We start from the raw sequence: 22,285 nt of genomic DNA, 5'->3' as shown, positions 1-22,285 counted from the left end.
AGACTTTGCTAAACTAACAAAGGGGTCTAAGACACAAATAAGGTTAAGAATCCCTGGAATAGGGGGAGACTAAGGGATACAACTATCAGGGAGAAAGGCAGAGAAATCTGCCTCCTGCATCTGTGATTATATCCTCACCTCCCAGCCCGACATGACCAGGAAGCCCCCAGCAAAGATCCCATCTAGCCTCATTGCAATTATCCTAATATCTCTTAGGCAGGCATGCCATATTCACAGACAGGCCCAGTTCCACTGCTAAGCCCATTCATTCCTTGATTTCTTTAGTAACTTTATAAAAACTATCCATGTCATAATAAGAGTTATAAGAACATATCGCCTGTATGTACCATCTCACCAAGCACTTTCTTTACAGCATCTTTTTCAGTTATGTAGTATAATTCTTCTTCCTCTTTCACAGATAAGGAAATTAAAGTTCAGAGAGATGCAGAGATTTTCTAAGGATTAAAGTTAAAATAAGTATTATAGGTATTACTGGGGAGAGGAAAGGAAAAAACATCTATATAATGCCTCCTACGTGGCAGGCACTTTGTTAAGCACTATACAAATACGTCATCTAATCCTCACAGTATTGTGAGATAGATGCTATTATTATACCCATTTCACAGTGAAGGAAACTGAGGCAAACAGAGGTTAAGGGACTTGCCCAGGGTCACACGGATAGTGTATGGAGCTTGATATAATAAAAACACTAATATAATAACAATAGCTAACATTTATCTAGCATTGACTTTGTGCCAAGCTACGCTAAGCACTTTATGGTCATTGACTCACTCGATCCTTACAAAACCCCTGCAAGGTAAGCCCTGTTATTATCCCCCATTTTACAGATAAGGGAACTGAGGCAAGAGAGGTTAAGTGACTGGTTCAGGGTCACACAGCTAGGAAGTGTCTGAGGCTGCATTTGAACTCAGGTTTTCCTGACTCCAGACCCAGTGCTTTATCCACTGCACCACACAGTCCTGTGCGGGGTCCTTTGTCTCTCAATTGAGTTTGCCTTCTATTATCTCATGCTGCTTCTGCACAGTGTGCAAATATGTGCTGAATATTATGATAGATACAAAGAAGGCTAAGACACCAGTGTAAGGAGAATGCAACACACAACATGTGAATATTTAAGGAATAGCACAGCAGTGTGTAGTCAATGGTCACACAAATCCCAGAGAAGAGTAGTTCAGACCGTTTTCAGGTATCTGGACTCTTCCCCCTTCCCCAGTCCCCCCATGCTTTTTATTAAATGTCGAAAACATTTCCTGGACGGACACATTAGTATGGTTGGTGAGAGTGTGGATTCGTGGACCCTTGCAAAGACTTTGCTTCTGCTTAGGGGTCTGAACTAATAGGTAATACAGGCAATAAGTACCAAAATAGGTCATGCTTCCTCTCATGAGAACAAGGAACTTGACTCAGATTCAGGTTTCTTGGCTCACTTTCTCAGTTCTTCGTGACCATGTTTTGGTTTCTTGCCTTTTTTTCATTAGATTTTCATTAGATTGTAAGGTCCTTGAGTCTGTCTTTTGGGACTGTCTTTTGCCTCTTTTTGTATCCCTGATGCTTAGCACAGTGCCTGGCCCATAGGAGGCATTTTAAAATGTTTATCAATTGATTGATTATTGATTGATTGATTTTCTTCTAGGTGTCAGTGAAACATTCTGTGGTGATTGTCCAAGGACACGTGGTATCGGAAGGGGTGCTACTCTTTGGCCAGCAACATTTCTACGTCTGTGAGAACTTCACCCTTTCTCCCCTGGGTGATGTCTACTGTACAAAACACTGCTTGTCCAAGTGAGTCTCTACGTTTTTCCAAGGCAGAGATTGCCCACAGTCTTTTCAAGATCCTGCTATAGCTCTCTACCCCAAGTGGTTGCAAAGACGGAATCTGGGGCCAGGCTGATGCATGCTTTCCATTTACTTTTGTCCTTTTTTTTGCTGCAGTTCACTCATTTCAGTCCTGTCTGACTCTTTGTGATCCCCTTTGGCTGTTTTTTGTTTTGATTTTGTTTTTTGGCAAAGATACTGAAATGATTTGCTATTTCCTTCTCCAGCTCATTTTAGAGATGAGAAAACTGAGGCAAACAGGGATAAATGACACACCCGGGTCACACAGTTACTAAGTGTCTGAGACCAGATTTGAACTCAGGAAGATAAGTCTTCCTAACTTCAGTCCTGGCACTTCTATACCCTATGGCACCACTTAGTTACTCTAAAATTGTTATTCTACTAAACATTGATGTAGTTTCTAAGTAGGTGAAATTTCATAGATTACTTAGGGTACCCATCCAGATATAAAATGAAGCACTGTATAAAGAGGCGTCTTTCTTTAGCTTATTTTCAGATTAAATGAGTTTAACTTCAGAGGTTTTATCATGAACATTTCATGGAAGATAAGAAATGAGTTTATGGGATAACTGAAGATACCCCCACACTCACCTAAATAATAACAGGGAAGGGAGCATCGTTTTTTCATTTTTCTCCATTCCTGAAACTGAGCATTATATATTCCTGCTGTAGTTTAGAATATGTAGTGCAAGAGGAAGTAAAATTAAACTGAAAATTAAACTTTCCATCCATTTTTCAAATCTCTTTTCTCTTAAAAAGGTATTTGATGATAATGTGAAAAAGCATAAAAAATCTCTAACTGGACACATTAACAGTGAAAGACAAGAATGTCTATATTTTCCCTCTCTCATACTACTAGCTCTTCAACAAACTCAGCATTCTGTCTCCTATTTTCACGTGTTTGTGCTAATATCTCCCATCTTTGAGGACAGGGATATTCTGGTTCATTTTGCTGTTATTTCTCTACCATCTTGCAAACTGCCTTGATGGTGGAAATGCTTCATATTTCTTGATTGAATATTCATTTAGCATTTAGTTTGCTCACCAACATCAGCATCAACCTCAATATATTTTAATTAACCAGAAAACACAGTGCTCTTCAGGAGAGGAAGATGTATGCACATAGTCCCTTTCTTTAGGAGCTTACAATCAAGACACATGCACACATCAGTGCCAGATGTGTGGTATCTGAATTAAGACTTCAAGGATGAGAGATTGTGTCTGCCTTAGGTGCATCAGAAAGCTTCATAACAAAGGTGGGATCAGAATTGACCTTTGAAAGATGGTCCAGTTTTTGATAGCTCAACAGAGTAGACATGTGGGAAACTGATGCAGAGGGGAACCAATCATATGTCTTTATAGTAATAATTCATGATTTATTTGTTTAGTTTGAACAGTACCTTTTTATGACATGTGCCTTCATGTTAGTTAAAGTCTGGAAGTCTTTTGCTTCTAATTCCTAGGTATGTTTGTCAAAATATTAGGTTTACATGGCTTCTTAGCATATACAAATTTTCAACAAAATCTGGTTCTTGCCTCTTAAAAAAACAAACAAACCTGAAATTCAAGAGTATTCAAAGAGTACATATCTCCAGTCTCTGAACTTTGATTACTGGAGACTAGTTTTAACCAGTTAGCCACTGAGTGTGAGCATTTAACAGTCTGTTTTCGTAACTTCTTTAGCCCCGAACAGGGAACAGGAATTGAAGGAGAAGGGAAGAAAATGGGGGAAATGGGCAGGGGAGGGAATCAGTCTGCTTACTCCCTTTGATTCAGAATTGCTTGAAGATATTTGGCATTTCCTCCTTTTCTAATCTCCATCTTTTATTTATACAGAACGTTCATTTAAAAAGGTCTTTTGCTGTACCCAATTGATGAAAGTCCTATGTTTCTCCAAGGCAGTAGGGATCGTAATTAATACTTGGCACAATCCTACCGTCTTATTGCTCATGTTTTATTAATACTGATCAATATTGAAAATGGGTTTGTAGACTTGGCTTTCTCCAAATATTATAAGCATTCTCTGCTCCAGCTGTAGAAATAGCATGTGCAGGTAAAGACTAGCACGAACTACTGTTTCACTTTCCAGACCTGGTTTAAAGCTAGTTAGTGTCAGATGATATCTTATTGATCAGATAAATTATATTTATGAGATGAATCTAATAATGATCAAATTGGCTCTTTCTGGATTTTAAATAGAAATTAAATTGCCAAATACAGATATTCATCTAATCTGCAACAATAAAGGATAAACATTATGAATGGAAATTCAATTTCTCAAAGTACAGTTAGGAAAGAGTATAAAAATATATTCTAATTTTTAATGTAACTGGAGAATTTTATTAATTTCATTTTTAGGGTATCATTTTTACCTAGCCTACTTCAAAGAGGAGATTGCAATTTAGGAAGATGGTCAAAAAATTATCTGAGTTTCTCAAAGACAATCAATTTGAGATACTCTCTTACTGGAACAAATGACTGGATGCACAGTCCATTCCATTGTTACTAAGTGTATGAAAACAAACCTGCTAGAAGTGAAATCTGTAAGAACTGGACATCTCTTCTCCAGGAGCATAATCAAACTTTATCCAAGTTTGGTAACTTAGAGATTTTGCCTTTTCCATCAAAGAGAGCATTGCTAACAGGCGTCTGGGTGACTACAAGTATTCTTGTCCTGATTGTACATTGGTTTACTCTCATCATTTCTCATATATTTTATATAAATGCTGAAGTATAGGGAAGCTGTTTAGATTTGTATGTGACAAGTTCATTTCTTTCATCTTAAATTCACCACCACTGCATTAGCAGGGTAGTGGATTGGATGTTTTTTCTATGTAATCCAAACCATTCAATTTATTATCTTATGAGCCAATGAACTCTTTTAGAGCAATTGGGTTTTGTGGCAGAAGTTAATAGCTTTAGACCATTGCCTCCTATCAGTTAGGATAAAAAACAAAAACAAAAACTGTGTTCCTGCTTCATTCATAGGTGTCACTTAGGCCAATTATATACTCCAGGGATAGTAGGATAAAAAGCATTATTGTTAGCAAACTCAATGAAGATAATAGGTAAAGTCGTTTCATAGCTTTATTTGGTGATACCATGACAACCAATCATGGCAAAGAATTATGAACAACAGCCAATTAAATCTGGCTTCAGCTTACATAGGGAAAGCCATGGACACATCTGCTCCTTTTAACTTACTGCCCTCAAGGGAAATGAACTCACATTAATTTCTTTGAAGCCCCAGAAGATGACATTCACACCGAGGTCCAAACATGGTTATACTAACAACATTATACAAGGCAAAAGCCCAATTCTCACTCACTTTTGTGATAATCACTTTGAGGCCAGTCACATCATTCTATATATTTGAGAATTTTTTTCCTTCTCTAGCTAAAGCATTTTTTCATAGCATATTGGCATAGTTTATATAGAATGTACTAATTCTCTGGTAGTTCTATGTGGTTTTTCTCTTTTGTTCATCTCTAGTGTAGAGGGAAGAGGATTAGATCTGAGATCAGAAGGTCTGGGTTTGAATCTTGCCTCTTTTTTCCTATTAGTAATGTAATATTAGGTAAGACATTAGATAAATGGAATTAATTATAATATCCACACTGTCTATCTCACTAGGGTTGCTGTGAGGATCAAATTAAACAATGTATGACAAGTCTTTTGGAGACTATTTAATACCAAACACATTCATAATAGGTAGACATTCCCATATGATTATTGAAAATATCTACTAGGCAATTAGAGTATCAATCCTAGAGAATACTTTACTTATACTAAGGGAAATTGCATAAAGAATATTATTTCACATCATTGTCCTTTGGGTTCTCTAAAGCTTTCCTCTTTGTTTCCATAAATGTTGGATAAGATAATAATAATAACTCACATTTTACAACACTTTAGAGTTACAAAGCACTTTATCTCCGTTATCTCCCAGAACAAAATTGGCAGATTTGATTGATTTGATTTCCCAGAACAAATAAGGCAGATAGTGAAAATATTGTGATACCCACCTTACAAATGAAGAAATGCAGACTCACAGAGATTAGGAGATTAGGGAGTGGTGAGGTTGTGTTGTTCACCTCAGCTTCTCTGCCATTTGCAGCTGTTCCTACCACCCGGAAAGTCATGAAATAAAACCTCTCTTTGGTAGTCAGCAAATATCTGTTTGCCTTTGTCTACCCAAACCCAAAGAGAAAGAAGATGAGATCAAGGCAAAGCCAGCATCTACCTTCAAAATACATGGGATCTGAAGAATATTCTCAGCCACCCTGGTCTATTCCTTCTACTTATTATGAATTTCTGGAAATAGACATTGGCCAACTTCCTTGGATTTTTCTTTATGTTTGTCAACCTTCTACTTGGTTTGGATATTCTGCTGCTGACCTTCCTTTTACCATTGAATGTTCAAATTTGGAATTCAGATTTGCTTTTTGATTTGAGGGTATTTCTATAACCCTCCTTGACCTATTGACCTATTATCCTTGACCTCCATCTTTCTAGATATATACTATCAACCAGACGCCTCCAAGGAGCTAGACCTCTTCTTTTAGAAACTTTGGATCTACTCCACTGGAATCATTTACAAGTCCGTGGCATGTTCATCTCAAAGTATAATTAAGACTAGTATAAAGAAGCTTGAATTTGGGTCCTTTTTGTGATTGTATGAAGGACAATAATAGCTGCACCACTCCTGACCTTTCTGATTCTCAGAATTGTGTATATGTGTGTGATGTATATAGCTATGGTAGATAAAAACATGTCATTTTGTGTAAACATGTTAAGTAACCATATATGTTGGTATATAAGAAATCATCCAATAGAGAATGACTGGGTCCATCTAAATAACAGGTTAGAATGAAAGAAGAACCCAGAGTTCTGAGTAGAAAATAAAGAAGAAGGAATGAGTTAATTGGAGGTTTATATAAAAGCTGAGCACTAACTTAGGTTGGTGGCTCAGAGGCTTTAGAGAATTAGACCTTGGCTGCTATTCCTCCCAAACCAGGAGCCAGAAATAGGCTGGCCTAGTTCAAGAACCACTGTTGCCTTGAGTGATTAAGGATACTCAGAGTAATTCCCAGCTAGGACTGGGAAAAATAGAATTGAGCTAAACAGAGGATGTAGATTTTTTGACTAGTTCAATAGAGAGAGAAAAATACAGAGACAGAGACACAACTAGAGACAGAGACAGAGAGACAAAGAGAAATAGAGATACAGAGACAAGAAAGATATAGAGATAGAGAATGAATGAACACCCAGGTCATGAGCAGGACTTGTCTGCTGAGCAGGGACAAGTATCCAGAGATCAGAAATATTTAAGGAGGGCTTGTCTCCAAAGCCATTTAAGACCAGACTCTATTTTCATTAACTTTAATTGTTCAATTGCATTAATTTGTATTCTAATAAATCTTTATACTTTAAGGAAATTATCATATGGCAGTGAAGTGGTAGCAAAGGAAATAAGACATTTGTTTCATCAAAGACTATTATTTTTTCCCTTTATTTTACAGACTAGCCTATATTAGGGCTTCAACCCAAGTGCTCTACTTTGTTACGACCACACACTAAAAATGAGCTACCCTATCTATGCATGATATTAAATTTAGAAAACAACCCATGAATCAAACTTTCTTGTAGATGAACCAATTTGTTTATCTTCCATTTTTTTATCTTGAATACTAAAATTATTTTTACTTTTATCTTCCCCCAGTATCAGTGATCCATTTATTTTCAATATGTGCAGCAAGGATCGGCCTTTAGATCATTACACTTGCAATCGATATTCCTACAGTGATATTAAGGAGATACATCTGATGCGCTTTCTACTACAGGTATGTACTAACCAAGGAAACCACAAGTATGAAAAGCAATGAGTTAGAGGGGAAAAGCTCTTAAATATCACTCTTTTAAATATCCTCAGATTTCAAATGCCCATTTTGATTATTTTTGATCTAAGTAATTAGTGAAGAATTATTTGGGAATCTTAAGAATTATTATTAATTATTATCTTGGGAATTATTTGAAATAACTGGGGTCATTTAACCTAAGACATAGGAGACAGGACAACTGTCTTCAAGTATTTGAAGGACTGTTCTGTGAAAGAAGGATTAGCTATGTTGTTGTGCTTGGTCCCCAGAAGGCAGAAGTAGAAGTAATGGATAAAAGTTGCAAACAGGCAAATTTATATTAATTATAATTATATTAATTATATTATATAATTATATAATATATAACAATTATAATTATATTAATTATATAATATAATTATATAATATATAATAATTGTAATTATACTAATTATATTAAATTATATTAATGACAGAGAGAAATTCCCATTCATTGGAGCAAGGCCAAAGCTAAACGGGTAGCCTTGGGATATAGTGAAATCCCCCCTAGGCAAAGACTGTGTCATTATTTGTTGGATTTGATATAGCAAGAATTCTCACTCAGGTATAAATTAAACTATATTTCTTTGATTCCTCCCCAATTTTGAAATTCTCTGATTTTACAATTCTCTGTGAATGCTTTTTGGAATTATCTTCTTAGCTGCCCAGGCAGCATCTCCTAGTCCCAGATGTCCTGGTTCATATTCCAACTGAGGTATCAGCAAACTTTCCCTTGTGACAAAGGCCATTTGACTCAAAAATCGCAGCTCTTAGTCTCTGATCCAGCCACATGCTGGCAAACAAAAGACTATTTTGACAACACTAGTTAGATGTCCTTCCCTAAAAACTTTCTTGGACCGTTGGCTACCTAAGATTCATTTTCTGCTTAAGGGAGTAGAGGAATCTATCCAGAAAGATCCTGGCTTCCATGATATGTTCTCTCAAAGATTCATAAGAGACTGCATGGAAGTAAGGAGAGACTGACATTTTTAATTAAATATTCAATCAATAAACATTATTAAGTGCTTACTACGCACTGTGTAAGCACTGGGCATGCAAAACTGGACAAAAGCAACCTGTGTCCTCAAGGAGTTTATAATCTAGTGTAGGAGCTCATAATCTAATGAAAATCTAATGCCCCCTACCTCCCTGCCTCATCAAATAACTGTTCTCAAAAATACACATAGACTCTTTAGTTCAAGTTTGAGGCTCAGCACCTTAAGCATGCAACAAAGCCCTGGCCACTCTTAGAATGATCTCAGCCTTTCCCACTATCACCTGACTTCTTACCTTATAAAGTTTCTCAGTCTGCTTTCTTTTGCAAGTGGAGTAAAAGAAGAATTTAACCTTACTCAGCCTAGAAATCAATTACTAAGCATATCCCTGTGTCCTGACGTAGACGGTGCAATAGTCTCATGTTCTTCTGATAACTTTGAGCCCATCTGCCTTAGAGAAGTTTAGGTAGGAGTGAAAGTTAGCACTGTGGGAGTGTTCTCTCATTTTTATAGCCACTCTTTTTCATGGGAATAACATCAGAGCTACAATAAACAAAAGAAAGAATACCAGAATGAAGCTGAATATTAAGTGATTCCTTCTTTGGTACTGAGAGAGATACCAGTCGCAAGAAGCGGTACATACACTGATTAATGAAGTCATTCTACTGGAGAATTTAATTTAACTATTTTTGGCAATTCATTCATTCATACATTTGGTTTTTTTGTTTGTTGATTATGCATTAGGGCTCATTGAATATATATATATATATATATATATATATATATATATATATATATATATATATATATATATACATATATGTATACATATATATTTCAGAAATGGCTATTAAATAAAAGCAAAAATTACAAAATGCCACTTTTTATCTGCCACAGTCAGTTTTAAGTCAATCATTCAGGCCCAAAAATATGCCCTACAAATATTCTCTTTACTTAAAAAAAAGTATTGGAATATGCTTGAAGTCATATTGAGCAAGTTCATGCCCCACCCAAAAAATGTCTACAAGATCATGCTACTTGGGGAAAAAAATGTTGTGTTTTTATCATAAGCAGAATAAGGAATTTTAGAAATATCATTTAATAGTCAAGAGATTTACATCAAGCTCTCCTTAATTTGGCTCAGGAGAATTTAGCTATTAGATGAAGCAGAGGGTAAGAGAGGTCCTTACTTCATTTTGACAGAAGCAGCCCATAAAATAATTGCAATTTGGATAAAATAGTGTACAATTTGGAGATAATCAATAGAATAAGAGATGATCAGAGTTTGTTTATCATCATAAAATATGGCCAGATTGGAAGTGATATCAAATTATGTCTCACTTTCATATCTGAATAGGGGAAGACTTTCATTATAACAAATACTGGACCAAATTAAAAACTTTATATGTCATGTCCTAGGACAATTCATTTACTGTGGTTACCTTAAATTGGGAATTATGTTACATTAGGCTTCCCTAGTGAAAGGGAAGTTGATCTGCTATATACCCTGTACTTCATACACAGAATGGACACTTGGTAAAGTATTTTATGAAAAATATTTTAAATATTTTTAAAATACTTTATAAATTTTTATACATATTAAAATATTTCAAAAATATTTTATAAAATTTTTTTTGTGAAAACTCCCTCATAGAACTACATATGAACTAACTAATAATAAAAACCAATTGCTAAAAACTGCAAGCTAATTACATAAATAACTCCTCTTGTCCCTTTACATTTCTCATGACTCCCATTATGCTAATAAAAATTGCCAGCATTTATGTAATTTTTAAAGTTTGCAAAGTGTTATATCCCTTTGACGTGGAAAGAGAAAATGTGTTTGTCTCTGTATTCTTTCATTCAATTCAATTTAATTAGTATTTAGTGACACACACACAAGTCATACAAGGACAAACATTCACATAAAAAAAGTATTTATTAAGCACCTACTTTATCCCTACCTCTGTCCTGGATGCTGGGGACACACAGACAAAAATGAAAACAACCCTGGTCCTCAGAAAGCTTACATTCTCCTTTCATCATCTAGATATCAAAAAAGTCAATAAAAAACTTTTTTTTTTAAATAGGAGATTGCCTTGGAAATCTTCTTCAGAAATGGTTATTCCAAATTTCTTGTCTTCCATAACAGTGACAGGAGCAAAGCCTTCAAGAGGTAATGACTGGGTTAAAGTTTTGTGAAATTAGATTTGTGTGGAGGGTGGGGAAGGGAATGTTAAAGAGATTAGATAAATTAATTAGAAGAGAAGGCTGGATGAAGACAGGAAATGACCATGACGGACAACTTGTCTCAAAGTCTTATTCAGATGCCTCATATTTGCATTGAGATAAGCCTGGATTTCCTGCAGACCATGGGCCAAAGACAAATTATCATTTGAGCAGTACCCTGCCCCCCTTTTCCCCCATAAGATGGGAGAAGTTCATCACTAGAAGATTGTTCAACAAGTGGTACCATTTTTCAACTGTCTCCTAAGGTGTGAGGGAGTTTTGATGTGTATAATAGTAATAAACTGAAGAGAGTTGAGACATCATTTCTTCTCTCTGTCAATGATGGAAAAATGAAATGTCCTCAAGCTTCAGTCTTAGGTATTTAGGTTGGCTACTTCCCTATGGTTGACCTGGAAGTGTCAAGGGAAACCATGGCTAAAAGGGAAAAAAAGATGGTTAATTAACATCCATTTTAGCACTAAGACTTTCAGTTTCTATTTCTTTACTCTCAAATATCAACTGCTTTCATTTAAAAAAAAATCTAATTCACATCATTTAAGTGCAGGGTTCCTTTCCAATCTCTCTTGTCTAGTATGAAGTGTTTCAATTAAGTCTTTAATTTGGAAGAATTCCAAATAACGGACCCGGTCTACCACTTCTATACTTATATTTTTTTTATAAAGAAGGAAGCCTGTTGGTTTTTTCTTTCTTGTTTCTGATATTTTAAATAGATTACTTTGAGATCGCATGTTATCTCATGTCATCTGCATTGTGTTCAAAATTCATTTCAGACTGCAAACAGTGCAAATGCACAGTGAGTTATATCTAGTTCAATTTTCTCTCTGCAATATATAACATAGACAGAAAGAGAGAGACAGACAGGCAGGCAGACAGATAGACAGACAGACAGACAGACAGACAGATAGATAGATAGATAGATAGATGAATAGATAGATAGATAGATAGATAGATAGATAGATAGATAGATAGATAGAGAGAGAGAGAGATGGATAGATAGGTAGATAGATGAATAGATAGGTAGATGGATGGATGGATAGATAGACAGACAGACAGACAGACAGACAGACAGACAGACAGACAGACAGATAGATAGATAGATAGATAGATAGATAGATAGATAGGTAAATAGATGAATAGATAGATAGATAGGTAGATGGATGGATGGATGGATGGATGGATGGATGGATGGATGGATGGATGCATAGACAGACAGACAGACAGATAGATAGATAGATAGATAGATAGATAGATAGATAGATAGATAGATAGATAGATAGTTGATAGATAGATAGATATAGAAGCATTATTTCTATGATTGACAGGATTGCAAGATCATAGATTTAGTCTGGATGGGGACTTCAAGGAGTTTGAGAAAACCAAGGTCCAGAGAGGGTGACTTGCCCAAGGTCACACTAAGAGTAAGTTATAGAGCCAGGATTTGAACACAAATTCTATGACTATCTGTCTCTCTTTCCATAGTGAAAGCCTTAAAGTCAGAAACACCCAGGTTCAAGGCCTGTCTATAGTATGTACTGACTGTATTTGCTTTTCCTGTTCTTCTGTTGTTTTCAGTCATGTCTGACTCTTCATGGGGTTTTCTTGGTAAAGATAATAGAGTGGTTTTGCCATTTTCCTCTCCAGCTTATTTTACAGATGAGAAAACTGAGGCAGACAGAGATTAAGTGACTTGCCCATGGCCGCAAAACTAGTTAGTGTCTGAGGACAGATTTGAACCTAGGTCTTCATAACTCTACTTTCAGCACTCTGTCCACTGAGTCACCCATCTGCATAACCACGGGCAACTCACTTAACTTCCCAGTGCCTCCAGACATCCCTCTAATACTGTGAATTAGGATAAGTTTCTGATTCACGTCCACATCATGAAGGGTTCTGTGATGAGGGAGGTCCCTATACTTGTGAAATCTTGTCTAGACAGAAGCAGCAGCAGCAAATATAATAGTAATAATCCTAATGTAAGCCCATGTTAGAGCTCACTTGATTTTATTCAGGTATTGTAGGAAAGTCCCATCTTAAGCTACAACGTCCAAGCACTTAGCCCCTCATGGACCTAATTTCTACTGAAGACAGAATTTTTTGCTTTGAGAATTGTGGAGTGCTAAGAGCTTGCTCTTGTTTACCAAAGTAGCTGAAATATACCAAGTGGAATTTTAAGGTGTTTAGCAAAAGGAAAAATTATGACTGAGAATTTACTTCAAGTTCAGTCCAGCATAAGATCCATCTGGCCTGGAGTCAGTTTTTATTTATAGGGCTTAACTTTGTAAATAATTGTGACCTTGTGTCCATGAACACCATTGGAAAGAGAATTTTCACTTTGAGGGTGCCTAGAGGATGAGGACTTGTGATCCCTGCACCCTTCCTATCCCATATTCTCCATTGCATTGTAGTTATATGTCTGGTTGCACTGGAAAATGGAATGGCTTTTAGACAAGAGATGGTATTCATGTCCTGAGTAATGGGGCTGTTTTTCCTCCCTTAAGAGAACCATTAAGTGATGCTGTATAAAAACTAACTGACTTGGTAGCCAAAAATTCCTGTGTTTAAATCCCAACTCTGCTGCTTGGGATTACCTGTTTGTTTTGAACAATTCACTTCACCTTTGTAGGTCTGTTTTCTCAGTTATTAAGTGAAAAAATTGGAATAGATGACTTCCAAAAGCCTTTCTAACTCTCAAGTTATAATCTTATAATCTTAAATCAGCCAAGGCATTAGAATCACTAACCACTTGATGGAAATGAACTCTGGTTCTTTGGAAGGCTGAACACCCTCAAAGAGCCATGGCACCCAATGCTTTGGGATGAGGGTATGTGATGAGGAAGATGTGAAGCAAGGGGAGGGGGACTCTTTTGCATATATTTCATATATATTAAATTGCACCAAACTGGAAGAAGAAATTAGGTGTAGGAACAATTCTGTGGTCACCATTTTAAGGGTCTGAAAATATCAAAGGTCAAAAAGAAAACTAGTGAGCTCTAATACCCATTCAAAATGTTTTTTCTTTTTTGTGTAGCTTTCGTTCATTACAACCTGGCTTAAAGGGAAAAGGCATCACAGAAGAATCACTCAATATAAGGTAAAACATGGGACTTACCATATGTGGTCTTTAGACACCTGTTACATTCAATGGTTACCTTTATTTGATGGAGAACATGCCGGTTTCAGGTGGAGTGGCACCTTGGTTTCCTTACTACCTTGTCTGCTTACCCATCTTAGATTATACTTTCACCCTATCTTGACACTCCCCCCAAGTCTATTAGAGATATCCTTGTCCCCTTCCTACCTGAAATCTTTACTCAATGAGGTGTTGCGTTGTTGGTTTTCTCCTGGTAAGGAGACTTACTCCATTGTCACCTCCAGCTCTCAGAATCTCCAGCTTTCTTCAAAATGCAGCTCAAACACAACCTCCTACATGAGACTCTTCCTGGTCACTCCAATTGCTGGTGCTTTCCCAAATTACCTTATTTTTTTCTTTAGAGTTTGTATGTGTCCTGCAGGTCACAGAAAAGATCCTTAACTGCCCTGGTGAAAGGAATTTCCTCATCTAGGAGCTCCCTATACCAAAAGAACTCAGAGGACCAGTACTTATTCTTCGTGTAAAACACACACGCGCGCACACACACACGCACACACACACACACGCACACACACACGTGCGCACACACGCACATACACACATGCACACACACATGCACGCACACACACACACACGCGCGCACACACACACACACACACACACACATTTTGTTTCCCCAGATAAATATAACCTCTTTGAGGGAAGAGAGTATTTCATTTTCTGCCTTTGTATCACCAGTGCCTAGCAGAGTGCCTGACACATAGTAGGAATTTAATAAATACCTATTGCTTGCTTATTTGATTGATTAAAAGGGAAACTCAATGTTATTTCTCAACACAGCCCCCTCCCTCACCACTGGATGTACATATAACCATCCGCACCTATTTCAGTAAATATTTGTGTTTTATTTTCATTCTCATGCATTTTCTTACTTACATGTGATAACATATATATAATTAAACTTAACTGCATCTCCCTCTGCCTCTACATTCCTTAAAGTGTCTCATTAAGATATATAGGAAGTAATTAAATATATGTGTAAGTATGTAATTAAGTATATATATGTATATATGAAATAATTATGACTGGCAAACTGGCATTGTTCTTAATAATAGCACCATTCATGGTATATTTTATAAATGTTACTCATGAAAAGATGAATGGGAAAATTAAATTCAAACTTATTCCTCCAAAATTGATCAAATTCAAGGTAAATCTCAAAGAGACTGAAAAGCCATTGAGGTTCAAGGATATAGGGTCATACCAATATCCAGGAAACTACATGGGTGCTGGGTGCCTTCTCTTTACAGTTTGCTCTGAAGGCAAGGCTTGCTGCTATGCAATAAGGGTTTATGAATAACTGGGACCAACTGCTACGGTGCAGTGACAAGAAAGCCTCTCCCTGGAAGATTAATTGTTCCTTATGTCTACAGCCAAGGCTATGAACTACACAATACTGATAAGACATCAAGTAAAATCTAAACAGAGTTCTCTAGGCTAAGATTAAGTTATTTTTTATTTTAACAGCAACAACAAAATTAATATGTAATGACTAATATTAAATAATAATTGTTTGCAAAGCATTTTCCACACATTGTTATCTCCTTTGATCCTCATGTTAACCCTATGAAGTACCTGTTCCTTTATCCCTATTTTCAGATGAGGAAACAGAGAATGAAAAATGTTGAGGTATGATTAAAACCTAAGTCTTCTTTTAACTCTGTGTGTCTGTGTCTGATCATAGTCTAGACAACTATCAGACTTAGGGTTAAAATTCCTCATAACTCCCACTGAGTTCTATATAAAAATCAGTCTCTCAAAATATATTTCAGGATACTCTTCCAGAAAACCCTAATATTATCTGTGCAGAGACAGAACCCTTAATCTCATTTCACTTGCTAAATTCTCTGGATCTTGTCATTCACTTAAATAGGTTGGGGAAGTGAGAACTAAAGAATCTAGATGAGGCTGCTTGGGATAATGAGAGTGAGAAGCCAGGCGAACCCCAGAATATCCTCCATGGTTGTATTGTGGAAAGGGCTTCAAGGCATAGATGCCATTGAACACCCTTGCAGTTTGACAGAAAATATGGTCATCTATCTACAGGAAAGCTCTTCTGCCTTTCCTAAAGCACTTCATTATGGTACTATAGTTTTGAAGTTATCTTCATGTACCCCAAATCCTTCTTTCAAAAATTTTACCCTTTATGTACATATGTAGCTAGCAATAAATCTCTAAGGCTTTGAGCTGCCCTAAGTCTGTATATGTGGAAAGATGGGCAGTGGGTGAGTGTATGTGCATGGATATGGGTAAATATGCTTATGGGCTTTGTGAATTGGCTAGAAAAGGTAGACCAGTCATATGGTAAGAAAAACGGATAACTATAGGCAGACCACACACTCCATTGATACTCAATGTCCAGAGAGCTACAAAAAGGTCACTAGCTTGGTGGACCCCCATGAAAGATTTAAAGGAGGACATTATCATGAGCCACGTGGGATGATAGGGCATGGCTGGGCTACAATCTGCATTGTTGGAGGGAGTAGTTCTATTGAAAAGATCATACAAATATAATTAAATACTTATACAGACCCAAATATGCACATATAATCACATATATTATGTCTAGATATATAGATGGGCAGCTAGGTGGCACAGTGGATAGAATGCTGGGTCTAGAGTCAGGATGACTCAGCTTCCTGAGATCATATCCAACCTCAGACACTTACTAGCTGTGTGACCTTGGGCAAGTCACTGAAATCTGATTGCCTCAGTTTCCTCATCTGTAAAATGAGTAGCTAGGCACTCTAGAAGCTCTGCAAAGGAAAGCCCAAATGGGATCACAAAGAATTGAACATGACTGAAAGTTACTGAACAACAATTATGCATATAATGCGTATATATATAAATATAAGACGCCCAGAAAACATACCTAGTTTAGAAGAGAGCTGGGACTCTATATCACACTCATTATTATAAATTCATAACTTAGGTTCTAGAACTTTCCTACAGCTCTGTGACTTTGATCATATTTCCATCAAACAACAGTGGTGCCCAATGGCATTCATTTCCTAAAGCTGTTCCCACAACACAATCACAGAGGGCTATCAGCAATTCACCTGGCTTCTCACTCCCATTTTTTGGAGGATGAAGGCCAATTCTAAAGCTCATTAATGTGCTAATATGGGCAAGCATGTACTAATTCAGTGTAGAAACGAATGGAGTTGTTGATCTAAGTTAGTTGTATCTAGATATGATTTGTAAACCATTGTAGGTCATCTTTGAGAGGATGAGTTATGGAAAATCATAGCCAAAGGGGAATCTGGAAAAGTTGCTCTTTCCTCAAAGGTTTCATGTTATTTGTACAACTATTTTTCCCACTGGTTTCAGCTTCAATTTGTTATAATGGCACTGAGGCTTCTCAAGTGTGTGATGGTGTTAGAAGATTTACTGGGTAAATATCAGAAGAACCGTAGTTTTGTGTCAGATGGAATTGGATAAAAGAAGAATTCATTAGTATTTAATTATATATCCTCTGATTAGAAAAGGAGTCCTGGGCATACACCCACTTCTTCATCCCTCCATCCCTCCTCATAGACTTTGCCAGCTCTGCTGGGGGTTGGTCAGAGCCATAGTTGGGTCTTCAAGACTTAAGTTCTCGAAGCACATCTGTGCCCAGGAGACAGAGCCTTCTCTTTCACATTTCTAGCCCAGGGGAGGGTGAAAAGATGTAACCAATTATTCTTCCCCCCTTCTGGTTATTCAGGAAACTGCTAATAGACAGCTGAACAAGCCCCCTGGCGATTCGCTCTGAGTTAATTACTGTATGTTTAAATCTTGGCCAGCACCTTGTCCTATGCGACGCTTCAGTGCTTGGATAATACGCTGGCAAAATGTATCTTTGTGTCACTTCCCACCATTGGTCCACATGCCATACCCTGAAGGGATAGCGTGTCGAAAACCTGCTCTTGTGCACAAAAGTGATATTTCTTTGAAACAGCTTTAATTACAAGAAAATTACAAAGACTAGAAATCCCTGCCATTCACTCTCTCCCCCTTTTTTCTTTTCTCATATTCCTTTAATAACACTAAAACAAATGATCCCAGCTGTCTTTTGATTTGTTTTTCTTAGTAGAGACAAATGAGAAGAAGATGGGAGGGAGGTGGTGGCAGATTATGGCAGGTTGTTCAAATGAGTACAAGATTTGGAACCTTCATTTACTTTTTCTGAAGGATTTATACGCGACCCTTTCCCTTCTGCTATTCAGGGATATGATCTCAGGACCATAGAAACAATACTAAGCTTAAACCAGATTAGCATGTGTGAGAGCAGGGTCACAGAGAACCCCAGGGCATATACCTGGAGACGAGGTGCAAATGGCTGATCCTAAGGATTATAGATTGGTTACTGAAAGAGCTCCTCCAGGTTAACTTTTTCACTTTACGTAGCAATGAAATGATTTCCCCAAAGTCAGATGGATCTCAAGGAGCAGGGCTAGGATTTGAATCCAGACATTTTGACTTCACTTCCAGGACTCTTCCAGCTGATACACAATGAGTAAAGGGATGCTACTTGTCACTTTAAAATGAATGGTAGTATTCAAGATTTTAGGGGATGGAATTTTTTGTACTGTGTTTTTGTCAGCACAATGACATATATATAGGATTGGATACACATCAACCAATAATTCAATAAATCAGTGCATTGAAATGAATTGAATGAGTTTCTGTGATTTTGAAGATGAAAGAAGTCAGGGACTTGAAGGTTCGATGCAATGAAAGTATCCTCATCTAGAATATAGTGATGATTGGTCATTGTCACATTATGGTTGGGTATTGTCCTACTTTATATGAATTTAGGGGTTACAAAGTTGAAAATAATAGTGCCAACCCTTCTAATATGTCCACAACATGATTCTTGAGTTAGGAAAAATAACTCAATGGCATCTTTTCCTAACCTGTTGGTCTTGCATAAAAAGTGAAAGATATATAGATGGGCAGCTATGCCCATCTATAATATGCCCTATGGTGGTGGTAAAGAGGGTGAGAAGGTGGGAAGTAGGTAGGCAGGCTTTCTTGTAGAACTTACCTGTAAAGTCTTATCTGACTTTTTGGAATCAAATTTTAGTTATTTCAATGACTTCCAGGGTCATGGGATCATAGATCTTGAGTTGGAAAAGATCTTAGAATCTATCTAGCTTATCCCCTTCATTTTTGAGCTTAAGAAACTGAAGTCCAGGAAAGTTAAGTGACTTGCCCAAGGTCGTATAGTTAGTAATGACCAGAAATGAAATTCGAAGCAGACTTTTCTGACTTGAGAGCTAGGGATCTTTTCATCCCACTGTACTGTTCCTTTATCTTAATCATCCCTCTTTCTTATGCTACGGAAGTGTTTTGAGCTCTCAATTTATTCTAATGCATTGGGAAGGGAGTTGGGAGGAAGAGGATCTTTTCTGAATTGTGGATACTTTCCCACTTAATGCCTAACAATGTCAGGGACAGGATTTCTTTATTATCTATGTACAAAGACATTCTTAGGGGGCCAGTTTACAAGTAACTAATTTTGTAGAAACAAATAATTCCCAGCATCCACCCCTGCTATTTCTAGCAATTCAATTAAAATGAAATATTTTGTTAATGCAATCCTGCAGTCTGTCTTTGGGCACAGTGGTCACCACAGTGGAAATAACAAGTTTCTGTATCTGGGATGATTAGACCCCAATCATGAGCCAAATCACTGAAGAGCATCCTGATTGTTGCATATAAAAGAATATATTTTACAAAAGAATTAAATCATTAAAATTATATAGTTTTTCATGAAAATCATGACTTCTGTTTAAAAAACACCTTCCCACAGTGTATCTATAAGGTTAAGACCTAGACTATGTTGCCTGTGGAGAAATCATGTTTTTAATATATTTATCATGTACATATATATGTATATATAAATATATTTTATATAAAATATCTTCTACATGTGTAATGTAAATATATATATGCACATATGTGTGGATGTATGTATATATACATATATATACATTTGATAGGTTCTTTTTCATGGGACTCATAACAATACAAAACTAGAAAGAGCTTTAGTGGTCACCTACTGTATTTTAGCTATTAGCAGTTTCCTGAATAACCAGAAAGATGGAAGAATGATTGATGACATCTTTTCATCCTCCCCTGGACCAGGGGAAACTGAGGCTCAGAGGGAAGTAGTAAATTGCCCACGGTCCTTCAGGTCAGTAGCCATAGGAATCAAAATTTGAACCCAGGTTCTAATGAGTTTAAGATAGCCTGTTCTATGGAAAGGAGAGTGCTATTAGGAAATAAGTTTTGAAAGCTCACAGAAAATTGTACCTTAGTAAGAACAATTGGGAATTAAAAATTAAGCATTAAACATCTAGCAGTTAGAAAGAAATAAACCTGGAAGAAGATAAAAACCAAGAAGAATCACTCCCTTATTATTAAAAAAAATGCCAATGTCTTTTGTGAAGTATACTGGCATCATATCATGTTGTTTTTTTCTGCTTTGCTTGAAAGAGGATGTAAGGAAAACACCATCCTAGCTTATTAGGGTTATGAAAAGAGTCATTTTCTTTGTTATTAGCCAATAACCATTTAAAAATCTTACTAAAGATAAACAAAGACAGGAGGATCGTCTTCTGCAAAGACTTTTGATACAACTTGAGTTAGAGACCTTGAAGTCCCAAACAATCCCTGCCTAGTCACTCAGGAAGATTGAGAATGAACTAAAAATCTGTGTGATACTAAGTCTGAGGGAACTAAAGAATGATTGATTATAACTCAAGATCTGTGGGGACTTGCTTTTGAGTCTCAGCTCTATAACGTACTACTTTTGTAACATTTGACAAGATATTTAACTTCTCTGGGCCTCAATTTCTTTCTGTGCCAAAATGAAGGCATTGGAGTAAATAATCACCAAGAAGGTCTCAACAGGGCAGCTAGGTGGTACAGTGTATAGAACTCTGGTTCTACAATCTGGAAAATTCAGCCTTCTGAGTTCAAATTTGACCTCAGATACTCACTATCTGTGTGGCCCTGGGCAACTCACTTAACCTTGTTTGCCTCCGTTTCCTCATCAGTAAAATGAGCTGCAGAAGGAAATGGCAAACCACTCCAGTCTCTTTGCCAAGAAAACCCCAAATGGCATCATGGAGAGTTAGACACAACTAAAAAATGACTGAACCAAGGTCTCTAATACCTCTTAGCACTATGTGGTTCTCAAGATTTACTTAGCTGTACCGAAGTATTTATATTTCTTTAATTCTTGTTCTAAATCATGTTAACTATTTAAATATAATGTTAAGTTGTCATTCTTTAATGACCATATTTGCCATTTTTATTTTTTTAAAGAATAATTTGGTGGAAAGATCTACTTTTCTTTACCTCTCACTTAAATATGCTCACAAGAAGCCAAACTATACCACCGCTTTGTTTTCTGTTTTCCTTTTTTTGTCCTCTGTTGGAAATAGGTAGGAGGAAGGGGTGGGGTGGGGAGGGACAGGGTTAGGGAAAAGGAAGAAAGAAAAAGAGGGTTATTGAGGCATCCTTAACCAAATGCAGAAAGATCAGAAGCTAAGAAAGGTCAGAAAGAAGTACAGACAAACAACAGCTTTGAAAGCTACAGGTTGAACTTTTATATACTTAGAAGGAAAAATGAGCTGTACATAATAGGAACCTACAGTTTCCTATGTATTCCTCTTTCTCTGTCCTACTATGTATATGGAAATGTTCATTTTGTTTTAGTGTGTAATGTTCAGAATAAAAACAAAACAATAGAATAAGTGACTGTAAACATCACAGCCTTGTATGTGCATTATTAATTTTACTTCATTAATAACATATTTGGTCAACTGAGAATTGATAGAATTCCCAGCTCTGATGACTAGGGATAGAAAAAATAGATCTGGCACTTTAGTAACCTATTTTTAGCCCTTAATGTATAATCATAGCTATTTCCCTGTTCTAAACTCAGATCTTATCCCTAGATCTACTCTTACTCCTTGGCCCCTGGTTCCATTAATGCTGGGTCTGGCCAGCCCCACTCTACGCTCAACTCTCTGTTTCTTTCTCACTTTTCATCTCCATATCATTATGCAAAAATCTTAATTTCATTCTCACTATTTATTTCACAATCCCTGCATCAACAGACAATGTTTCTTCAACAGCCA

At 36.7% G+C, this 22,285-nt stretch overlaps 1 protein-coding gene across 4 annotated transcripts in view; it reads left to right on the top strand.

Moving 5' to 3' along the window:
- Window positions 1–22,285, top strand: part of WDFY4 (WDFY family member 4) — a 382,372-nt gene that overhangs the window by 238,591 nt on the left and 121,496 nt on the right. For all 4 annotated transcript variants that reach the window (XM_072627574.1, XM_072627546.1, XM_072627553.1 and 1 more), the window contains 4 exons: window positions 1,655–1,803; window positions 7,580–7,700; window positions 10,840–10,925; window positions 14,028–14,090. In XM_072627574.1, the coding sequence (XP_072483675.1) occupies window positions 1,655–1,803; window positions 7,580–7,700; window positions 10,840–10,925; window positions 14,028–14,090 (419 nt within the window). The remainder of the gene's footprint in view (window positions 1–1,654; window positions 1,804–7,579; window positions 7,701–10,839; window positions 10,926–14,027; window positions 14,091–22,285) is intronic.

The sequence above is a fragment of the Notamacropus eugenii genome, chromosome 1, assembly GCF_028372415.1.
Source record: "Notamacropus eugenii isolate mMacEug1 chromosome 1, mMacEug1.pri_v2, whole genome shotgun sequence".
Classification (NCBI taxonomy): Eukaryota; Metazoa; Chordata; class Mammalia; order Diprotodontia; family Macropodidae; genus Notamacropus; species Notamacropus eugenii.
This window is presented reverse-complemented; position numbering and strand designations above follow the sequence as displayed.